The 16,385-nt window shown below is 35.5% G+C and overlaps 1 protein-coding gene across 14 annotated transcripts in view; it reads left to right on the top strand.

Annotated features, from left to right (window-relative positions):
• LOC115219128 (protein PFC0760c) overlaps nucleotides 1-16,385 on the top strand; it is a 328,821-nt gene that overhangs the window by 168,387 nt on the left and 144,049 nt on the right. For all 14 annotated transcript variants that reach the window (XM_036508956.1, XM_036508957.1, XM_036508958.1 and 11 more), the window contains one exon: nucleotides 3,593-3,698. In XM_036508956.1, coding sequence (XP_036364849.1) covers nucleotides 3,593-3,698 — 106 coding nt within the window. The remainder of the gene's footprint in view (nucleotides 1-3,592; nucleotides 3,699-16,385) is intronic.

Below are 16,385 nucleotides of genomic sequence, written 5' to 3'. Positions count from 1 at the left end.
ATAATTCCTCAATTTCTAATTCAAATTATATAGTATCAATGTTATTAATTAATAACAAAACAAAAGTGAATACAACAGTGTGTGTTTTAAATGGTTTAAACAACTTAAGGCGGCAATCTAGCAGAATCGTTAGCACGTCGGGCGAAATGCTTAGCGGTATTTCAGCTGCCGTTACGTTGTGAGTTCAAATTCCGCCAAGGTCGACTTTGCCTTTCATCCTTTCGGGGTCGATAAATTAAGTACCAGTTAAGCACTGGGGTCGATATAATCGACTTAATACCTATGTCTGTCCATGTTTGTCTCCTCTATGTTTAGCCCCTTGTGGGTAATAAAGAAATAGGTTTAAACAACTCTATCACAATTTTAGTTTTAGAACATGATCTTCAAATCAAATCAGCTAGTGTAACTCAGAATTTTAAGAAAAATATTGGCAAAGATAAAGAAAATAGTTGTTTCTGTTGTTTAGTCCTGGTCAAGCAAACCTATGATTAACATTGAAACTGTGACTATCACGTCTTTATTCAGGTATAATGTATCTAACACTACACTGTGTCCCCTTTTAAAGATGGTAGAGCGATTTGGCTGTTATTTCTAGCATGGTGCTCCCTCATCTTTCTCCATTAATGAAAACAAGTTTGATCAACTGTAGCAATCTTTAGTGTATAATATTGCATTTATGTAGCTTCATCAGCAACAACGTACACCACTGTGTATGTGTGTTGTATTTACTTCTACCTGCTGCTTATTAGTTTTGGCTATATTTTGACATTGGTTATACAAAATACAAAAAATATTTGTTGTTTTATTGGCTCCAACAAATTTCAACACCAACAGCTGTTACTGAAATAAATTATGCGCATTAATGTGGATGTGTTTCTGCACTTGTGTGTATATTTCATGTTTACATATGTATATGTATGGGTTTGTATACATGCACATTTAGGGGTATATGTTATTTGTTTGAAAACTAAAGATTCTTTTTTTCTATTTGTTGTTATAATAATTTTTCAGCTCTATTTTCAGTGTTTTGTTATTAGCATTTGTTTGAGATTCCAAGCAATGCCATTCTTGTATTTTTTCATTATCTCTAAAAGTTTGGTGGCACATCTATCTTCAGATAGGCAGACAATGTATTTTAAAGAGAAATGTGAGATTTGATGTTCTTATATTCCTTAGAAATGGAATAAGGACTGAATAACCTTGGTTTTGTCAAACAAGACCTTGCATTACTATACTCTTCAGCTTTTATAGAAGTTATTAATGCAGTACCAAGAAAAGGAAGATTATTATAGTTTTAATGGTTTTACTTGTACCAGGTTTCAATCAATATACTCTCTTTGATCATCTCTTTGGGCAGTATAATTTCCCGACAGTGTACAACAGTGGATAAGAACATTGAAATTGTGTGAGATGCTATAACTATTTCTGAATTGAATTCTATTTGAAGAAAATGTTACATACAAAAATATAGTATTAGAAGATAACCAGAGAATACAACTAGGATCCAAAGGGTTCTAAGATCAAATAATAGCAGTTATTGCTTATTCATGTCTTTGTTGTAGGTGTTATATTTGTGCATTTCTTCATTGAGTCACTTCACTCTGTTCTGGTGATACATTAATTTCATCATTCTATAAAAAAAAAGCTTACTTGCTTGTTGATGTGTGGCTACATCATTAAACTTTGTGCATCAGACTCTACCATTGCCTTTTAGAACTCTGGCTTCTGTTACATCAAGGGTCATCTCAGGTCACCAGTCTGTCATTCAGGTCTGAGGAAATCACTCCCATTACAACACAGACTAGTATTTTCAAAACAGAGCAACCATTCCAGTTGATTTTTTTTTTGTTTTTTTTGCATATCGTCTTCTAAGCAGTTGTCCTACCTCCCCTGTATAGGTAACAGTTCTATCCTTTTGCCATAACCTTAAAGCCAGGAACTTTTCAAGACCCCCTTGTATGTATTATGTATGGAGTATATGATATACAGCATGAGCTATTTGCATGAATTAATTAAATCTTTAAGATCTTTACATTTGATGTAATGGAGCCAAAATGTTGACAGCCCTGATAAGTCATCTCTCTCTCTCATTCCTTGATCATTTCTTAGAGATATCTTACCTATGGGTGAGAAACCCTATAGTAATGAAAGTTATGTTGATGATGCCTTTCATGTCTAGAACATAGTCATCATTATCATCATTAGTTTTTTCAAGTGAACATGTGTTTGTTGGATCTTCTCTAGCACAATGCCTCACCACAAGTTGTAGGCCATCATCATGTTTGTGAGGTTCATCCAGCTTCCAGGAGATCAAATATGCTCCTTCTCCAAGCTACTTCCACAGCCTCCCTTCACTTGGATTGCTTTGGCACCTCTTTGTCTAACTGTTATCATTCATATAGTTCACATGTCCATATCAACAAAGTTTACTCTTTCATGCTATAGCCGATTCTCCCGATATACATATTTTCTCTCAATTCATCTGTACACTGACTTTTGATCAATTACACATCCATGGAGCTGGATGTGTAAAGCTAATGTACATAGCAGGTAGCAGGGTATTACATATTCATTAAGGTCATCAGCTATGATAATAAGGTCAGTGTTATCTGATATTGACCTAGTCTGCTAAAGGATCTCTTAGAAACCAAGTCCTTGAGTTCATCTGTCAACCCTGACTATTACATTGGCACAGATTGCCATTGCTGCTATGTTGCTAATGACTAGACCAAACTTAATTATTAGAGTGAAGTAGCTATGAATGAGAACTGAATTTGTCAATTGAGAGTTTACTAAGTATACTGTAGCACTTAAACATCAGCCATCACTATTCCACCAAGAAAAGAAGTTTCCACCCTCATGTCTGACAACTGTATATATTGTTCCCTTGTCTAGCAATATTTGAGATTGCTTAACCCTTTCATTACTGTATTTATTTTGAGATGCTCCGTGTTTCTTTCAATTACTTTAAATATAACAAAGAATTTAGTAAAATAACTTAGTTATCATTCAGCTAGTGTTAGGGACATAAATTGTGATTAAGGTTTGGTGGAAAATTTTAATTCAAAACTTATGCCATCAAGACATTTGTACTCAGAGCCCGAGTCGGTTTCAGCCGGGTTGGTATCGAAAGGGTTAAGGAAAATGTTACTTCTCATAAAAAAAGTAGATGCAGGTGTTGATAACAGCAAGGAGAATAATGTATGTGATAATTGAATCTGTAAGTTGTTGCTGTTGTTTAGCTTCAAATTGACTCTGATCTACAAAATCACAGCCAAAGATGTTCCAGATGCAAATATATCATCTTTTTCAGACAGTATAGCTAGAACCAGGACCGTTTAATCCATTGCATTCTTTTAAAGTGAAGGTGTAGTTTGATGGAGATTTAGCTGTTCTTTGTAGCAGGTCAAGCAATTATGTGGAAGCTTTCACACCAGCTTATAGCTTGTAGGAAATCAAACCTAGTCTCCTGTGTAGCAGATGGGGATATTTACCACTAATTTATTGATATTTTCCATGCTGTTATTATTGTTACCTTGCTTTTGCAATTATCAGTCTCCTAACTATATTAACTTCCTTTTTGTATTTCCAGTTCAAGGATTCTGACCAGGCCCCACAGTTGGTATATATGAAACTAGAACCTCATTCAACACCATCTCCTGTTGGAGCTGTAGCAGCTGGGATGCTTGATTCAGCAGGTAAGACACTTCTTCATGTAATGTATGTATATATATATATAAAGACCCCCTTCGGTCATGAATGACCATGGGATTGCACCTAGAAAGTTACCCTCCTAGACACAAGTCTGGGCAAGGTTGTTTATGGAAGACCAGCAGTCGCCCATGCATACCAGCCTCCCCTCTCCACGCCACCAGTGTTATCCAAGGGAAAGGCAAAGGTCGATACAGCTTGGCACCAGTGACGTCGCAACTCATTTCTACAGCTGAGTGAACTGGAGCAACGTGAAATAAAGTGCTTTGCTCAAGAACACAACACGCAGCCCGGACCGGGATTCGAGCTCACAACCTCACGATCGTAAGCTCGACGCTCTAACCACTGAGCCATGCGCCTTCATATATATATATATATATATATATATATATATGTGTGTGTGTGGTTGGCATTAGGAAGGGCATCCAGCTGTAAAAACTCTGCCAGATCAAGATTGGAGGCTGGTTCGCCAGCCCTCAGTCAAAATCGTCCAACCCATGCTAGCATGGAAAGCGGACGTTAAACGATGATCATGATGATGATAAGACTGGTGCTATAAAAACAAAACTACAACATGTACCAACTTGATATGTAATCTCTTTCAAAGTAGTCCCATTCAGAAGCCACACACTTAATCCAGTGCTGTTTCCATTGATGGAGGCATTCCTGAAACTCGTTTTCTGGGATAGCTGCCTCGTCGCATTCACTTTGATTTTCTCAATAGCCTGAAATCTTCTTCCTTTCAAGTGGAATTTGACTTTTGGAAAGAGGGAAAAAGTTACAAGGGGCAAGATCTGGAAAATACAGAGGCTTTCAAACCTGGGGAATGCTGTGCCTTGCCAAAACTGCTGCACAATGGGCAGGTGCATTGTTAGCTGAAAGCAGTTTTGGCACAAACTTGGCAGACAAGCATCTCATACCCAAATCTTCAGTGATAATGGATTGAACTGAACCATAACTAATCTGCACATTCTCTGATAACTCATGGATGGTGATTTGATGATTTCCCCTCACAGCTGCATGCACATCTGCAATGTTTTTCTCAGTTCTGCTGGTTGCGGGTTTCCCAGAATGTTCATCACTATTGACATTTTTGTGGCTCATACACTCCTCTCCATACACTTTCTGCAACTTTGTGTAGGCCTCTGAGCAGGTATTGCCAAGCTTTTGGCAAAGTTTGATACAGATTCTCTGCTCAACTTTCTCTGTTGTGGTCAGTGCAACAATCACACACTACACATATTCCTTCCAAGTACTGCTGTAAACAGCGGAAGTGAGCTAAAACGTTAAAACTTAGTACGCATGCACAGCAGAGTTCAAGGTCAATCTGTGCCAAGCGGCTTCAATCTGCATGCTTTAGCTTCATTTCTATGGCAACAATCCGGATACTTATTGATCAGACCATGTATATATATATATTACTGACTCAAAATATTAGATAATTCATTAGTAATCTTATTTAAATTAGTATGTGTAGCTTCTCCTCTCATTTTATTTCAAAGTTTCTCTTCTACATATATCACTAATGATAGCACATTTTGAACAATTTCACAATCAGCAGGGATGCCAGTTAAGTTGGCCTATAATTTTTGCTTTGCATTTAGATTAACTCAAAGTAATATCTGTTCATTTTAGATCACAATGCACTGAGTGATATAGGATTTGAACCAGTATGAAAGTTTGTGATTAAAACTGATATTTTTTTCACTTTAACTACTTAGCCATTGCTTTATTTTCAGTCCAAAGAAGGATCCTCTATATAGTCACTTCATCTGCTAAATATAGCAGCTAGATCTCCCTTAAAAATCACACCCTACCATCTTAAAGAAGGGACTATATTGAACAATGTAGTCCCTGATATACTAAAAAGGTGTGATTGTTATAACTGAAGTAACATTCACCATTAATCTGCTTGATCAAGTCTGGCCTGGGCTAAACTGCAGCTAGTTCTCTTTTTTCAATATTTCTTATATATTAGTTTTTAAAAATTCGTTATTAAGATAAATTTAATTTTTATTTTTGAAATATTCCATCCAGCTTTTTCATTTTTATATTTATTTTATTGTTATTCCAAATAAAAATGTTTAAACACTTTGAAATATGGCATCCATCCTTTCAAGCTAAATTATTTTAACCTCCTCAACAGTGCATCTGCCAAAAATTTGAAAGTTTTTTCAGGCAAAATTTTTTCATCAAATTTTTAGTTACATTCCAAAGAAGAAGTTTGTCTAAGATTCTTCAAATAAATTGAAAGGAAGCAGGAAGAAATAGAAAGCAGTAGTAAAAGATAAAAATCATAAAAAAATTTCCGATTTATAAATTTTTGAATTGATGGAATAACATACAATTTTAGCGGTGGAATGGAAGAACCATTTTAGTTATCTAAATATACAAAAAACTCTTTCAGTCACTTTCCATTTATTTCTTTAGGTGTCAAAATTTTTGAAGCTCCACACCCATCTGGTCACCTTCATAGTTGAGTGGAACTCTGTTGGTGACAAGATCTCAGGGATGTGACAAAAATTTTGGACCCTTAAGAAATGAATGAAAAGTGAATACAACAATGTTTATGTTATCAAATGGCTAAAATGTCTCTTCCACAAAGTATTCACTTCAGTTTCATTTAATGGCCTCCCAGATCAAGTCACTTGATGGACAAGTACAAACTCTAAAATAAACAGATTTAGTAATCTTTAAGCTTTTAGTGTATTTGTACTAAAATATACCAAGACTTCAATGCTATCTGTAAGACCAGTCTGTTGGAAGAAGCTAAACAGGAAGGTAGAGGTTTATTCAAGTGCCCTTCTTCCTGATTTTCTTAATATATATCTAACATCACTTCTTTGGGATATCTAACATCACTTCTTTTGTCTATTTTGTAATGTAGTTACTCATCGCCAATTATTGTATTATCGCCACTATTTATGACAATACTTGTTTACATTATAACCGTGTAGTAACAATAAAATATATAACAAAGCAGGGTAACAACAACATAACAGTCCAACAAATGATATTCCAACCTATGATTTTTCTTTCCATACTGACATGACTTAAGCAGGTTTTACAATGCTGCAGTCTTTCATCTCACCAGCAATCACTACCTACCGCAGTCCTCAGCCTCATTACTTATTGCAACTTTTCTCTTTTTGCTGCTCACCACAGCCCTTCGTCATCTTGCATGCATTTCAACAGAGAAACTATTGTCATTGTGTATGTCATTATTTTTTTTCTCTTTTCGCTGCTCACCACAGCCCTTCGTCATCTTGCATGCATTTCAACAGAGAAACTCTGACAATGTTATTGTGTATGTCATTATTTTTGGCTAAATTTTTTTTATGGTTTCTGTGTCTTTCTTATCAACATCACTTTGCAGATTGGGCTAGGTACATTTTATCATGTGACTACTACTGGAGAAGTCGTACTAAACAGGACAAAAGAGTTTTTCTTCTCTACATTGGCCTTTCATTGTTCCTTCTGCCAATATTTGGATTAAGTTGTGAAAACTTAAGCCATATCTTTTATGTCAGCTCCTTGTGCTTATAATCAATGTTCAGTTGTTTACACACACACACACACAAAGGTCTCTGGTGTATTAAATCTTTTCTTATGTTCTTAAACAACGAATCTGATTTTGAATAATTCCATCTGGTAGTGATTGACACCCAATACTTCACCCCTGTTATTACTCACCAGCTGTGCTCAATTCTAGATGACTAGCTATACGGTTGCTTAAGTTTCCCAAAATAGCAACCAAATCTCTCTCAAGTTACACCCAACTAGCTTCAGAAAAGGAGGACATCTTGGATCATGTAGTCTTAAAATACATTGTGACCGAAAAAAAATTCAATGAACATGGTTAGAACTCTTTTATTCAATCGGAGGTGGGGAGAGAGAGCTGACCTGACCTGGAACAAAAGAACAACTGATTAGATAGCATTTAAACTACAGGCCTTTTCAGTCTTTGAATGCCAATTCAAAATTAAGAACTAATATAGACTTTGCTTATTCAAAGCTGGCCAACCTATTACTCTTTTAATAAATAATGTATTTTGTTATCTGGTTAACAACTAATGTTACCAACTTCATATACAGGAGTTACATATAACTCCAGCACAGCATTCACAATATTTATAGGAGATATCATCGTCATCATCATTTAATGTCTGTTTTCCATCCTGGCATGGGTTGGACAGTTTGACTGTAGCTGTTGAGCTCAGGAGCTGCACCAGGCTCCATTGTTTGTTCTGGCATGGTTTCTATAGCTGGATGCCCTTCCTAACATCAACCACTCCACAGAGTGTACTGGGTGCTTTTTATGAAGTACCAGCACTTTTAATGTGGCACCAGTACCAGTGCTTTTAACATGACACCAGCACCAATGCTTTTAATGTGGCACTAGCATCAATTCTACTGTGGTAAACAGTTATTCTTGAATACAGATATTTTGGTCTTTTGTCATCTCCCTTGTAAGGTTCAGTATCTTGATATCAAGCCTGCAATACTTCAACACATCTTTTTTGGTCTCCCTCTTCCACAAGTTCCATCCACTTTAGGTGATTGGCACTTCTACTCAAACATCATTGGTATCACATTTGACCATAAGAAAGTAGCAATAACAATAGTGTACAAACAATACATTAGATCCGCAATAAACTATGTTTGTCCAATTTGTTGCAAGTTTCAATCCTCTCAGTATCCTAAAAATACCATCTCTTCCCTCATCTCAGACAAGCTTTAGGAACCCATACACACAAAAATAGCTGCAGCATCATTAACTTCACTGATCCCAAACATTGTGCTGGGATGTACAACAAACAATAAAGTGTAAAAGATTATTACATCATCCATCTTGCTCATCTCTGCCCACCACAGCAAAAGTAGGTAAAACAAAAAACAGGTAAGGGTTAGAATCAGGAAAGGTATCCAGCTATAAAACAATCTCTATGTATATATACAGCAAAATGTCTATCTCTGTCTGTGTGTGCATGTCCTTTATACAAATCCACAATTTTTCAGTTAGAGGGCTCGCACTTTCTATGGTCATTCGAAACCGTCTAAGGGTAGTCGTGCACATCTTTACATTTCCCCTGTCACCCTGCAAAGCCTTTAAAAAAATCACTAGAAGTGACTTTTTTGTGAATTTTCTAGCCAAAACCCAATCAAAATGCCCGAAACTTGATACGCCGATTGAATGCCAGCTAGCTGTGTGATTGGTTGGAGATTTGGACAGTACTCGCATGTATGTGCGCACGCACGCAACTGTATATGCATGCACTAGCACTATGACCCAGTGTTGCCGGGTCATAGTGCTAGTGCCTCAATAATTTGTTCATCTAACCCATTCTAACATCAAAAAATGGTTGTAAAACACACATATGCACACACACACACACACACACACACACACACACACAATAATATTACCTTTAGTTCTGAGCACAGCTGTTACCTAAAATACACTTGTTTACATTTTATCCCATTTCCTTGATCTATTGAAGTTGTTTAATGTAACAGCACAATTGATTGATTGATTCTTGATTATTTACATCCTAAAAAATTTAATGCTTGATATTTCTATGGAAGTAATCCAAATTTTTAGACTTTTGTTTATTAGTTTTTAAATTTTTTTTATTTATTTAATATTGTTTGAGAGGTTGAGGGAGAAAACTGTTTTTTTTATAAAGCATGAATGTTTCAGAACTAGAGTACTTTATATATTGTTGAGATACAAACATATTGACCGATATACCACTTTATTGATTGATATTGGCAGCTGAGCAGCCAATTGGAAATGGTGTTGCATTGACTTTTCATGGGTCCTGCTACAGGTATTTTGCATTTTGGGGGTTGTACATGCAACAATTTACCTAGTGTGAACTACTATGGTTAGAGAGTTATATGATCTGATAATGTTGCTTGCAAATAAACTGACTGTAATAATATCCAAAAAATTTGTTTGTTCATGTCTGTTTAATGCTATGAAACTCTTAAAACTGTTGGATGCATTTACACTTTACAGTGCATAAAATCTGAAACAAAGCGGGACCCATGAAAAGTCAGTGCAACACCATTTCCAATAGCTTATTCAGCTGCCAATGTCAGTGATTTGAGGGAGATTTGGTTTCTATTTTTAGCAGGTTGAACAACCATGTAGAGGCCCTCTTATTAACTCAACTATTAATGTTTTTGCAACATATCAAACTCTATGCTGAACCCCACTTGCCTCTTGACAGTATTTTTTTCCTTGAATATAACAGTGCTAAAACAAAACAAAAAGAAAAGGGAAAGCAATTTTTTTACTCCCTGTTTAGCTCATTCTGGGTTCCAGTAAACAATGGAGTTTCAATGTGGTTGCATGTTCTGCTGAAAACAACTGCCAAATTTTCCTTAAACTTATGCCCTGCCTTCTTAAAAAGAAAGACATGTGAGATGATGTAGTTCTACACATAACCAAAAAAAGATGGTATTGCCATAGCCAGAACACCTTTGTTCACAGATCTACTAGAACCAGGACTGATTTAGGATTAAACAAAAACTAGTCTGACATAAAGACAATGGGAGATGGTTAAAAGCTGAGACTATGTTTGATATGTATTTTAATCGAAAGAGGTGAAGATCACTGAGTAAATGGTTGTGGCTTTAGACTTGTTACAAAAGAGGAATTATGAAACAATGCTATTGTTTCTTCTCTTGTCTCTCCATTGATACTATTGTTGCTTGTCTTAGAGTTGACAACATTCAACCCCACATTAACAATACCCATTGTTTACCATGTTCCATGAGATTCACCATCACATAAAGTATAAAGAAGAAAGAATTTTTTCCTTTTTCTCCTCATTTTTTCCATCCTTCCCCTTTAACTGTTCTCTTGTTTCTCTCTTTCCCTTATCTTTTTTTCATTTCTGCATGTTCTTTCTCTTTCATTTCACTTATCCTGCTGTCTTCTCTAAACTAACTCTCCATTTCCCTTTCCTAATGTCTATTTGGTGACCTGAACACCATGATATCATATATATATATATCATCATCATCATCATCATGGCTTGGCTTCGCAAACGAAGATCAGGAAGGCTGTCCATATATATATATATATATATATATATATGGCAAGCTGGCAGAAACGTTAGCGTGCAAGGCGAAATGCTCAATGGTATTTCGTCTGTCTTTATGTTTAAACGGTGGTGCATCAGCATGGCCGCAGCTCTGAGCTGAAACTCAAGAAAAAAATATATATATACATATATATATATAAATGAGTAAATATTCAAGTGAATACTCGTAAAACTGTTATTATCATTATCAGCAGCAAATCTTTAAAATTGATAACAACAACAATAACATTAGTGGTAGCAAGCAATATTAGCATTAAACAGCAATACAATAAATTCATAATTATATTAGAGGGTACACAAAGCACCAGCTTGCCAGAAAGCGGAAGTAAAAAAAAACCCAACTTAACCACCAATCTCACTGAAAATATGCAATGGACCAACATTCAAGACATAGCAGATTACAAAAGAGGCAAGATAGATTTTTCATTTTAGGTACAGCAAGACCTGCTGAGGGAAATTGAGACACTAGTCAGAATTCAAAATCATGATCCAGGGATGTCTGTTACCTCAATCTATGGCTTTTTAGCTGAGATAGTATGTTAAATTCTGCTCATTTGCCCGATTTCTGTTGGTCTGTTGCATATTTTCAGTGAGATTGTAGGTTAAGTTGGCAGTTTTTACTTCCACTTTCTAGCAAGCTGGTGCTTCATGTACCCTCTAATATAATTTTGAATATGTACATATATAGATGTGTGTATGTGGTGTGGCTGTATGGTAAGAAGCTTACTTCCCAACCACATGGTTCCAAGTTCAATCCCACTGCATGGCACCTCAAGCATCTTCTACTATAGCCTCAAGCTGACCAGAGCCTTATGAGTGGATTTGGTAGACGGAAACTGAAAGAATCCCGTTGTATATATGTGTGTGTATATGTTTGTGTGTCTGTGTTTGTACCCCCAACATCGCTTGACAACCTTTGTTGGTGTGTTTACATTACTGTAACTTAGCAGTTCGGCAAATGAGACCAATAGAATAAGTACTAGGCTTATAATGAATAAGTCCTGGGGTTGATATGCTCGACTAAAGGCGGTACTCCAGCATGGCCACAGTTAAATGACTGAAACAAGTAAAAGAGTATTCAATCAGTGATAGATTTAAAATAATGCTTGTCAAAGTTTGCTTTGAAATAGTTCTGTTCTGTATAGTAAAGACTGGACACTAACCGAAACACAAGGAGCGGTTAATGCCAAATGTTGCTCTTTTACAATTTGCAATTAAAAAGCTTATTTTTCAGAGAAATTAAATAACATATATCTGATTTCAAGTGGCTTTTTCTACTGATAGCATTTTACGTATAAAAAAAAAAGAAAAGATTAAATATGGTTTGTGAACTCATTATAGGTTACTCTTTTAAATTACAAAAATTAAGTTACAGAACTCTACTGTGCTGGAGAACCTTTGCAAAAGACATTCGTTCCCTTTATGGAAATAGCTAGGTTCAGAGTTATATTTCGTGAAGCAGCTGATCTTATCAAAGATTAAAAACCAAAGGCAAAAGTTGGCCAGTGTTCAGTGTACAATACCTTTTATACTGTAGACTACCACTTATGGAAACAGAAGTTAATGTTAAAGAAGAAAAAATTCTTTCCTGTCCATCTTATGTTTTCTCTCATTTCCCTTTTGCTCTTTTATTTCTTCTTTTTCTCATGTCCCTTTCTTTTTTCCTACTTTTCCTTTCTATTTTAATCTTTACAATTTATGAAACTGTGATATATTACCCTGATGTTGATTGGTTTAAATATGAGTAAGGGACTTTTAAGTCCACTTTAACAGCACCACCTGGTTTTTCAGTGCCTTGAACAGACCCCACACTTTTCTCATCAAGGAGATCAGGTCTCTAATTTTGTAACCCATAAAAGATACAGTTTCTTCTGTTTCGCCTACTAGTTTCAGAGACCCTATGTTGGTGTAATGTTTGTCTTCTTACTGAGCCATAAAAAAATATTAATCTAATAACACTTCCTTTTTTTGAGTATTTTTAGTCAGAGAATTAAATTAAATGATCCGAAATCTTATTGCATTGACGTATTTAATTTAATTATTCATATCTTCATTACCTTAATTAGTTGTTGCTACTAGAGTCTTTCACTTACCTTTCTTTTGCTCTTCTTTTTGTTTTATTTATTATATCGCTTAGTTGAATTGGGAAAGGCACTACCCTTTTCATGATCTTCAAGATGACTGGGAGGGAAGAAGGGAGTTATATTTAGCCTGGAGACCAGGCCCAAATGCTCACAACAGAGTGAATTTCATTAAGGGTCCCCAAGTGGAGTTAATCCTGGTACTGGATTAAGTCTACCTTTTCTCTTGTATTCTAATTCTTATCTTCTATTTGTCGGGGTTTTAACTCTTCACATTCATTTTCTTCTGTTATTTTTCTTTTCTGTCTTTATTTTTCTGATTCCTTTCCTTAAGTTTATTTACTCTCTGTCTTTTTAATTCTTATTTTCATGTCCACTTATTTACCTTTTCATGTCTATTTATTCATCTGTTCTCTACCTGTCTGTCTTGAACTTATTTATCTGTTTTTCTGTCTAAATTTTCTGTCTAAATTTCTTCTGCCACCCTTTCTCTTCCTCATTTCCTTTGTAAGCTCTTTACATTGACCAGCTGTTCCCACCCCTAAACTCCACCCTATTTCATCTCACTTTCATTTACAGTGCTCCACCCTATAACCTCCTATTTCCTTCTTTAATATATTGCCAGCTGTCTCCTGGTTGTTGAATACTGAGAGAAACTAAGCAGTGTACTTAAACACATTCAAACCAATGAAACTCATTCACTCTTGGATCACTCTATACACCTATATACACTTTCATACTTGTTACTCTTAACATTGTTTTCTAAATCTTCCATTTTTTAGCATTGTCAACTTCCAGTAGCCTGATTCTAACTCTAAATCACAACACAGCATACCACCTTAACCCTTTAGCATTCAGATTTCTCTGTCAAATGTAATGCTTATATATTCTCATTGTTTTAAATTAATCATGCATTATCTTGTAGCTTCAAGATTTCAATGATGGGATTGTTTATTTTTAGAATGACATTGTAGGGTAGGTGTGAGAGATCGGATATTTGGGCTGGATATGGCCAGATTAAATGCTAGAGTTAATCCTTAGGCACACCAGGTAGCATGTTTTCATACTATATACCACTGGACAGACAGGCTTGTGTTATCCAAACTTTTCCACTGTACATGACAGTTCCTTTAAAGTGTTAATTAAAGGTGAGACAGGATGGTAATGGTGAGGTGGTGGAGGCAGCATGTTCACTATTAACCAATACTATTAGCCTGCTACCGAAGCAGAGCAGTAGCAGCAGATTCTTAATGGTGCTGATGGTAGTAATTGTGGTGTTGGCAGTGGCAGAGATGTGGGTAAAGGGTAAGCTGTGAAGAGATAGCACAGTCCCCTAGTCTAAACTCTCTTTCTCTCCCTGCTACACGCACGTGTATGTGTGTGTGTGTGTTTGTGCGCGTGCGTGCACACACACAATATACACTCTTTTCTTCCTTTCTCTTCTCTACTTAACCTTCCCCCATTCTATTCTGCCCACCTCTTAGCAAGCCCTCTATATTCAGCCCTCACCCCCATCTCCAAGATGAACAAAACTTCAAGTGCCTCTCTGAGACCACATATATGGGTGGGCGGTACTGATGATACAATAGTAGTATAGTAGTTATACTGTGTGTGTGTGTGTGTGTTTCTTTATCGCTTGAAGTAAGTTTGTAATTTTCAGTTGACACATATGTGTACACATATATCGAATCATGTATGTGTTTGTGTGAATGTGTGTGTGTGAGAGAGAGAGAGAGAGAGTAAGAGTGAATGAGTGAGAGTCAGAGTTAGTCAGACAGATTGTCTGTAGATGACTGTTATGCACACATGTGTAATATATTATATAGAGATATATGTGTCTCTGTCCCTCACCCCATTTCCCTCTCTCCCTACACAAACACACACACACACACACACACACACACATTAAAGTGAAGCTGTAACACTTTGAAAGAGTACCTTGATGGGGAACAATGTACACACCGATGCCTCCAAAAAGAACCCACTGGCCGAAAGAAAAAGTATGTATTTTATCCACTGACATACAAACCAAACTTTATGACTTTACATCTAGTCTCCTTCAGTCGTTGTTTGTTTATATTTCATCTTTCATCTAGAATTGATTATGTCCCTCTTTTCCTATATTCTTTCACCAGAAAAAAAAATACACATATTAGTATGTATATATTTAGTTTTGGGACTAACAGCAATATAGGGACCAGTATGTCCGAACTTGATGTATTCAATTAATGCAAAGACCAACTTAATTTCTCCTAATTTGCTTTAATAATAGTAATTTATTTTGTTCAATCTATGGCGTTTTATTCTTATGAAAGGATAATTTTTTGTTTTTAATTTCAACTAATTATGTTTAATTTTCATGTAGTAATTTACCGGAACCGTGACAGCTTATTGATTTCTGAAAGTTGCGAACAACTAAGCTGACATTGGTGCTTTATTTGTTTACTTGACAATGCTTGCCAGCCTAACTTTTAGATAACAAAATCAAACATTTATGCCTACTCATATCTCTTTATTTAATTCCAACTATTCTCACTATACTATAACTACAACACTCATCCACATATATATATGTGTGTGTGTATTTATACATTCAATCTCACACACTCTTGCATACACACTACACACACGGTGGTTGCCTGAAGAATAGTTGTAAATTGATGATTGTTTAAGTGACAGTTGTAACCGCTCACATTTCTCTGCTAATTGGTGTCATTTCCTGCGCAGACAAGAAATCTAAAAATTTCTTCATTATGACAAATAAGAAATTGTGTTGATGACCATCATGCCTTTTCTAAGAATATTAGAAACACAATTGAAGTGAAAAGATATTTAATGGGAGTGAAAACCATGTTGTGACCTCAGCATCCTACTGGGAACTTAACACCTCACTACACCACCTGCCACTTAAAACTAAAAACAGTGTAAAATTTAGTATAAGTTTCTTTTCCAGTTCACTTTACAGTTCAAAGGCAAACTGGAGTAGTTTTGTTGTAATATTATTATTGTTATTAAAAAATACCATGCTTGATAATATTTATATTAAGCTATCATGAAAGTGGAATTGTTGATGAGGTTCACTACGTACAGATATTTGAACAGTGTGCAACCATGCACGCATCTCTGTGGTTGCTTAGCCTGTTAGAAATAGCAGCCAAATCTTCCTAACTATATAACCCTACTGTATTAAATAAAAAGAATATATTGATTAACATAGTTCATGGTTCTCTCTTTATTCCTGAAAAAAACCCAAAAAAAACAACAACAAGTTAAATTAAAAAAGCTTGAATGGCTTTGATCATAAATCTGTTCATTTAGGGCCAATTTAGGACTAAATAAATAACAGTCTATAATATTCTGTATTTACTATTGCTCTTGAAATTTCAATTTTTTTTTTCTTTTATGTCAGAAAAAAGCAATCTATTTATCTTTGAACCATTTCAAAACCTGAACAGCAAGTCATTTTTAGAATTTCAAA

Source organism: Octopus sinensis, linkage group LG14 (assembly GCF_006345805.1).
Source record: "Octopus sinensis linkage group LG14, ASM634580v1, whole genome shotgun sequence".
NCBI classification, from domain to species: Eukaryota; Metazoa; Mollusca; class Cephalopoda; order Octopoda; family Octopodidae; genus Octopus; species Octopus sinensis.
This window is presented reverse-complemented; position numbering and strand designations above follow the sequence as displayed.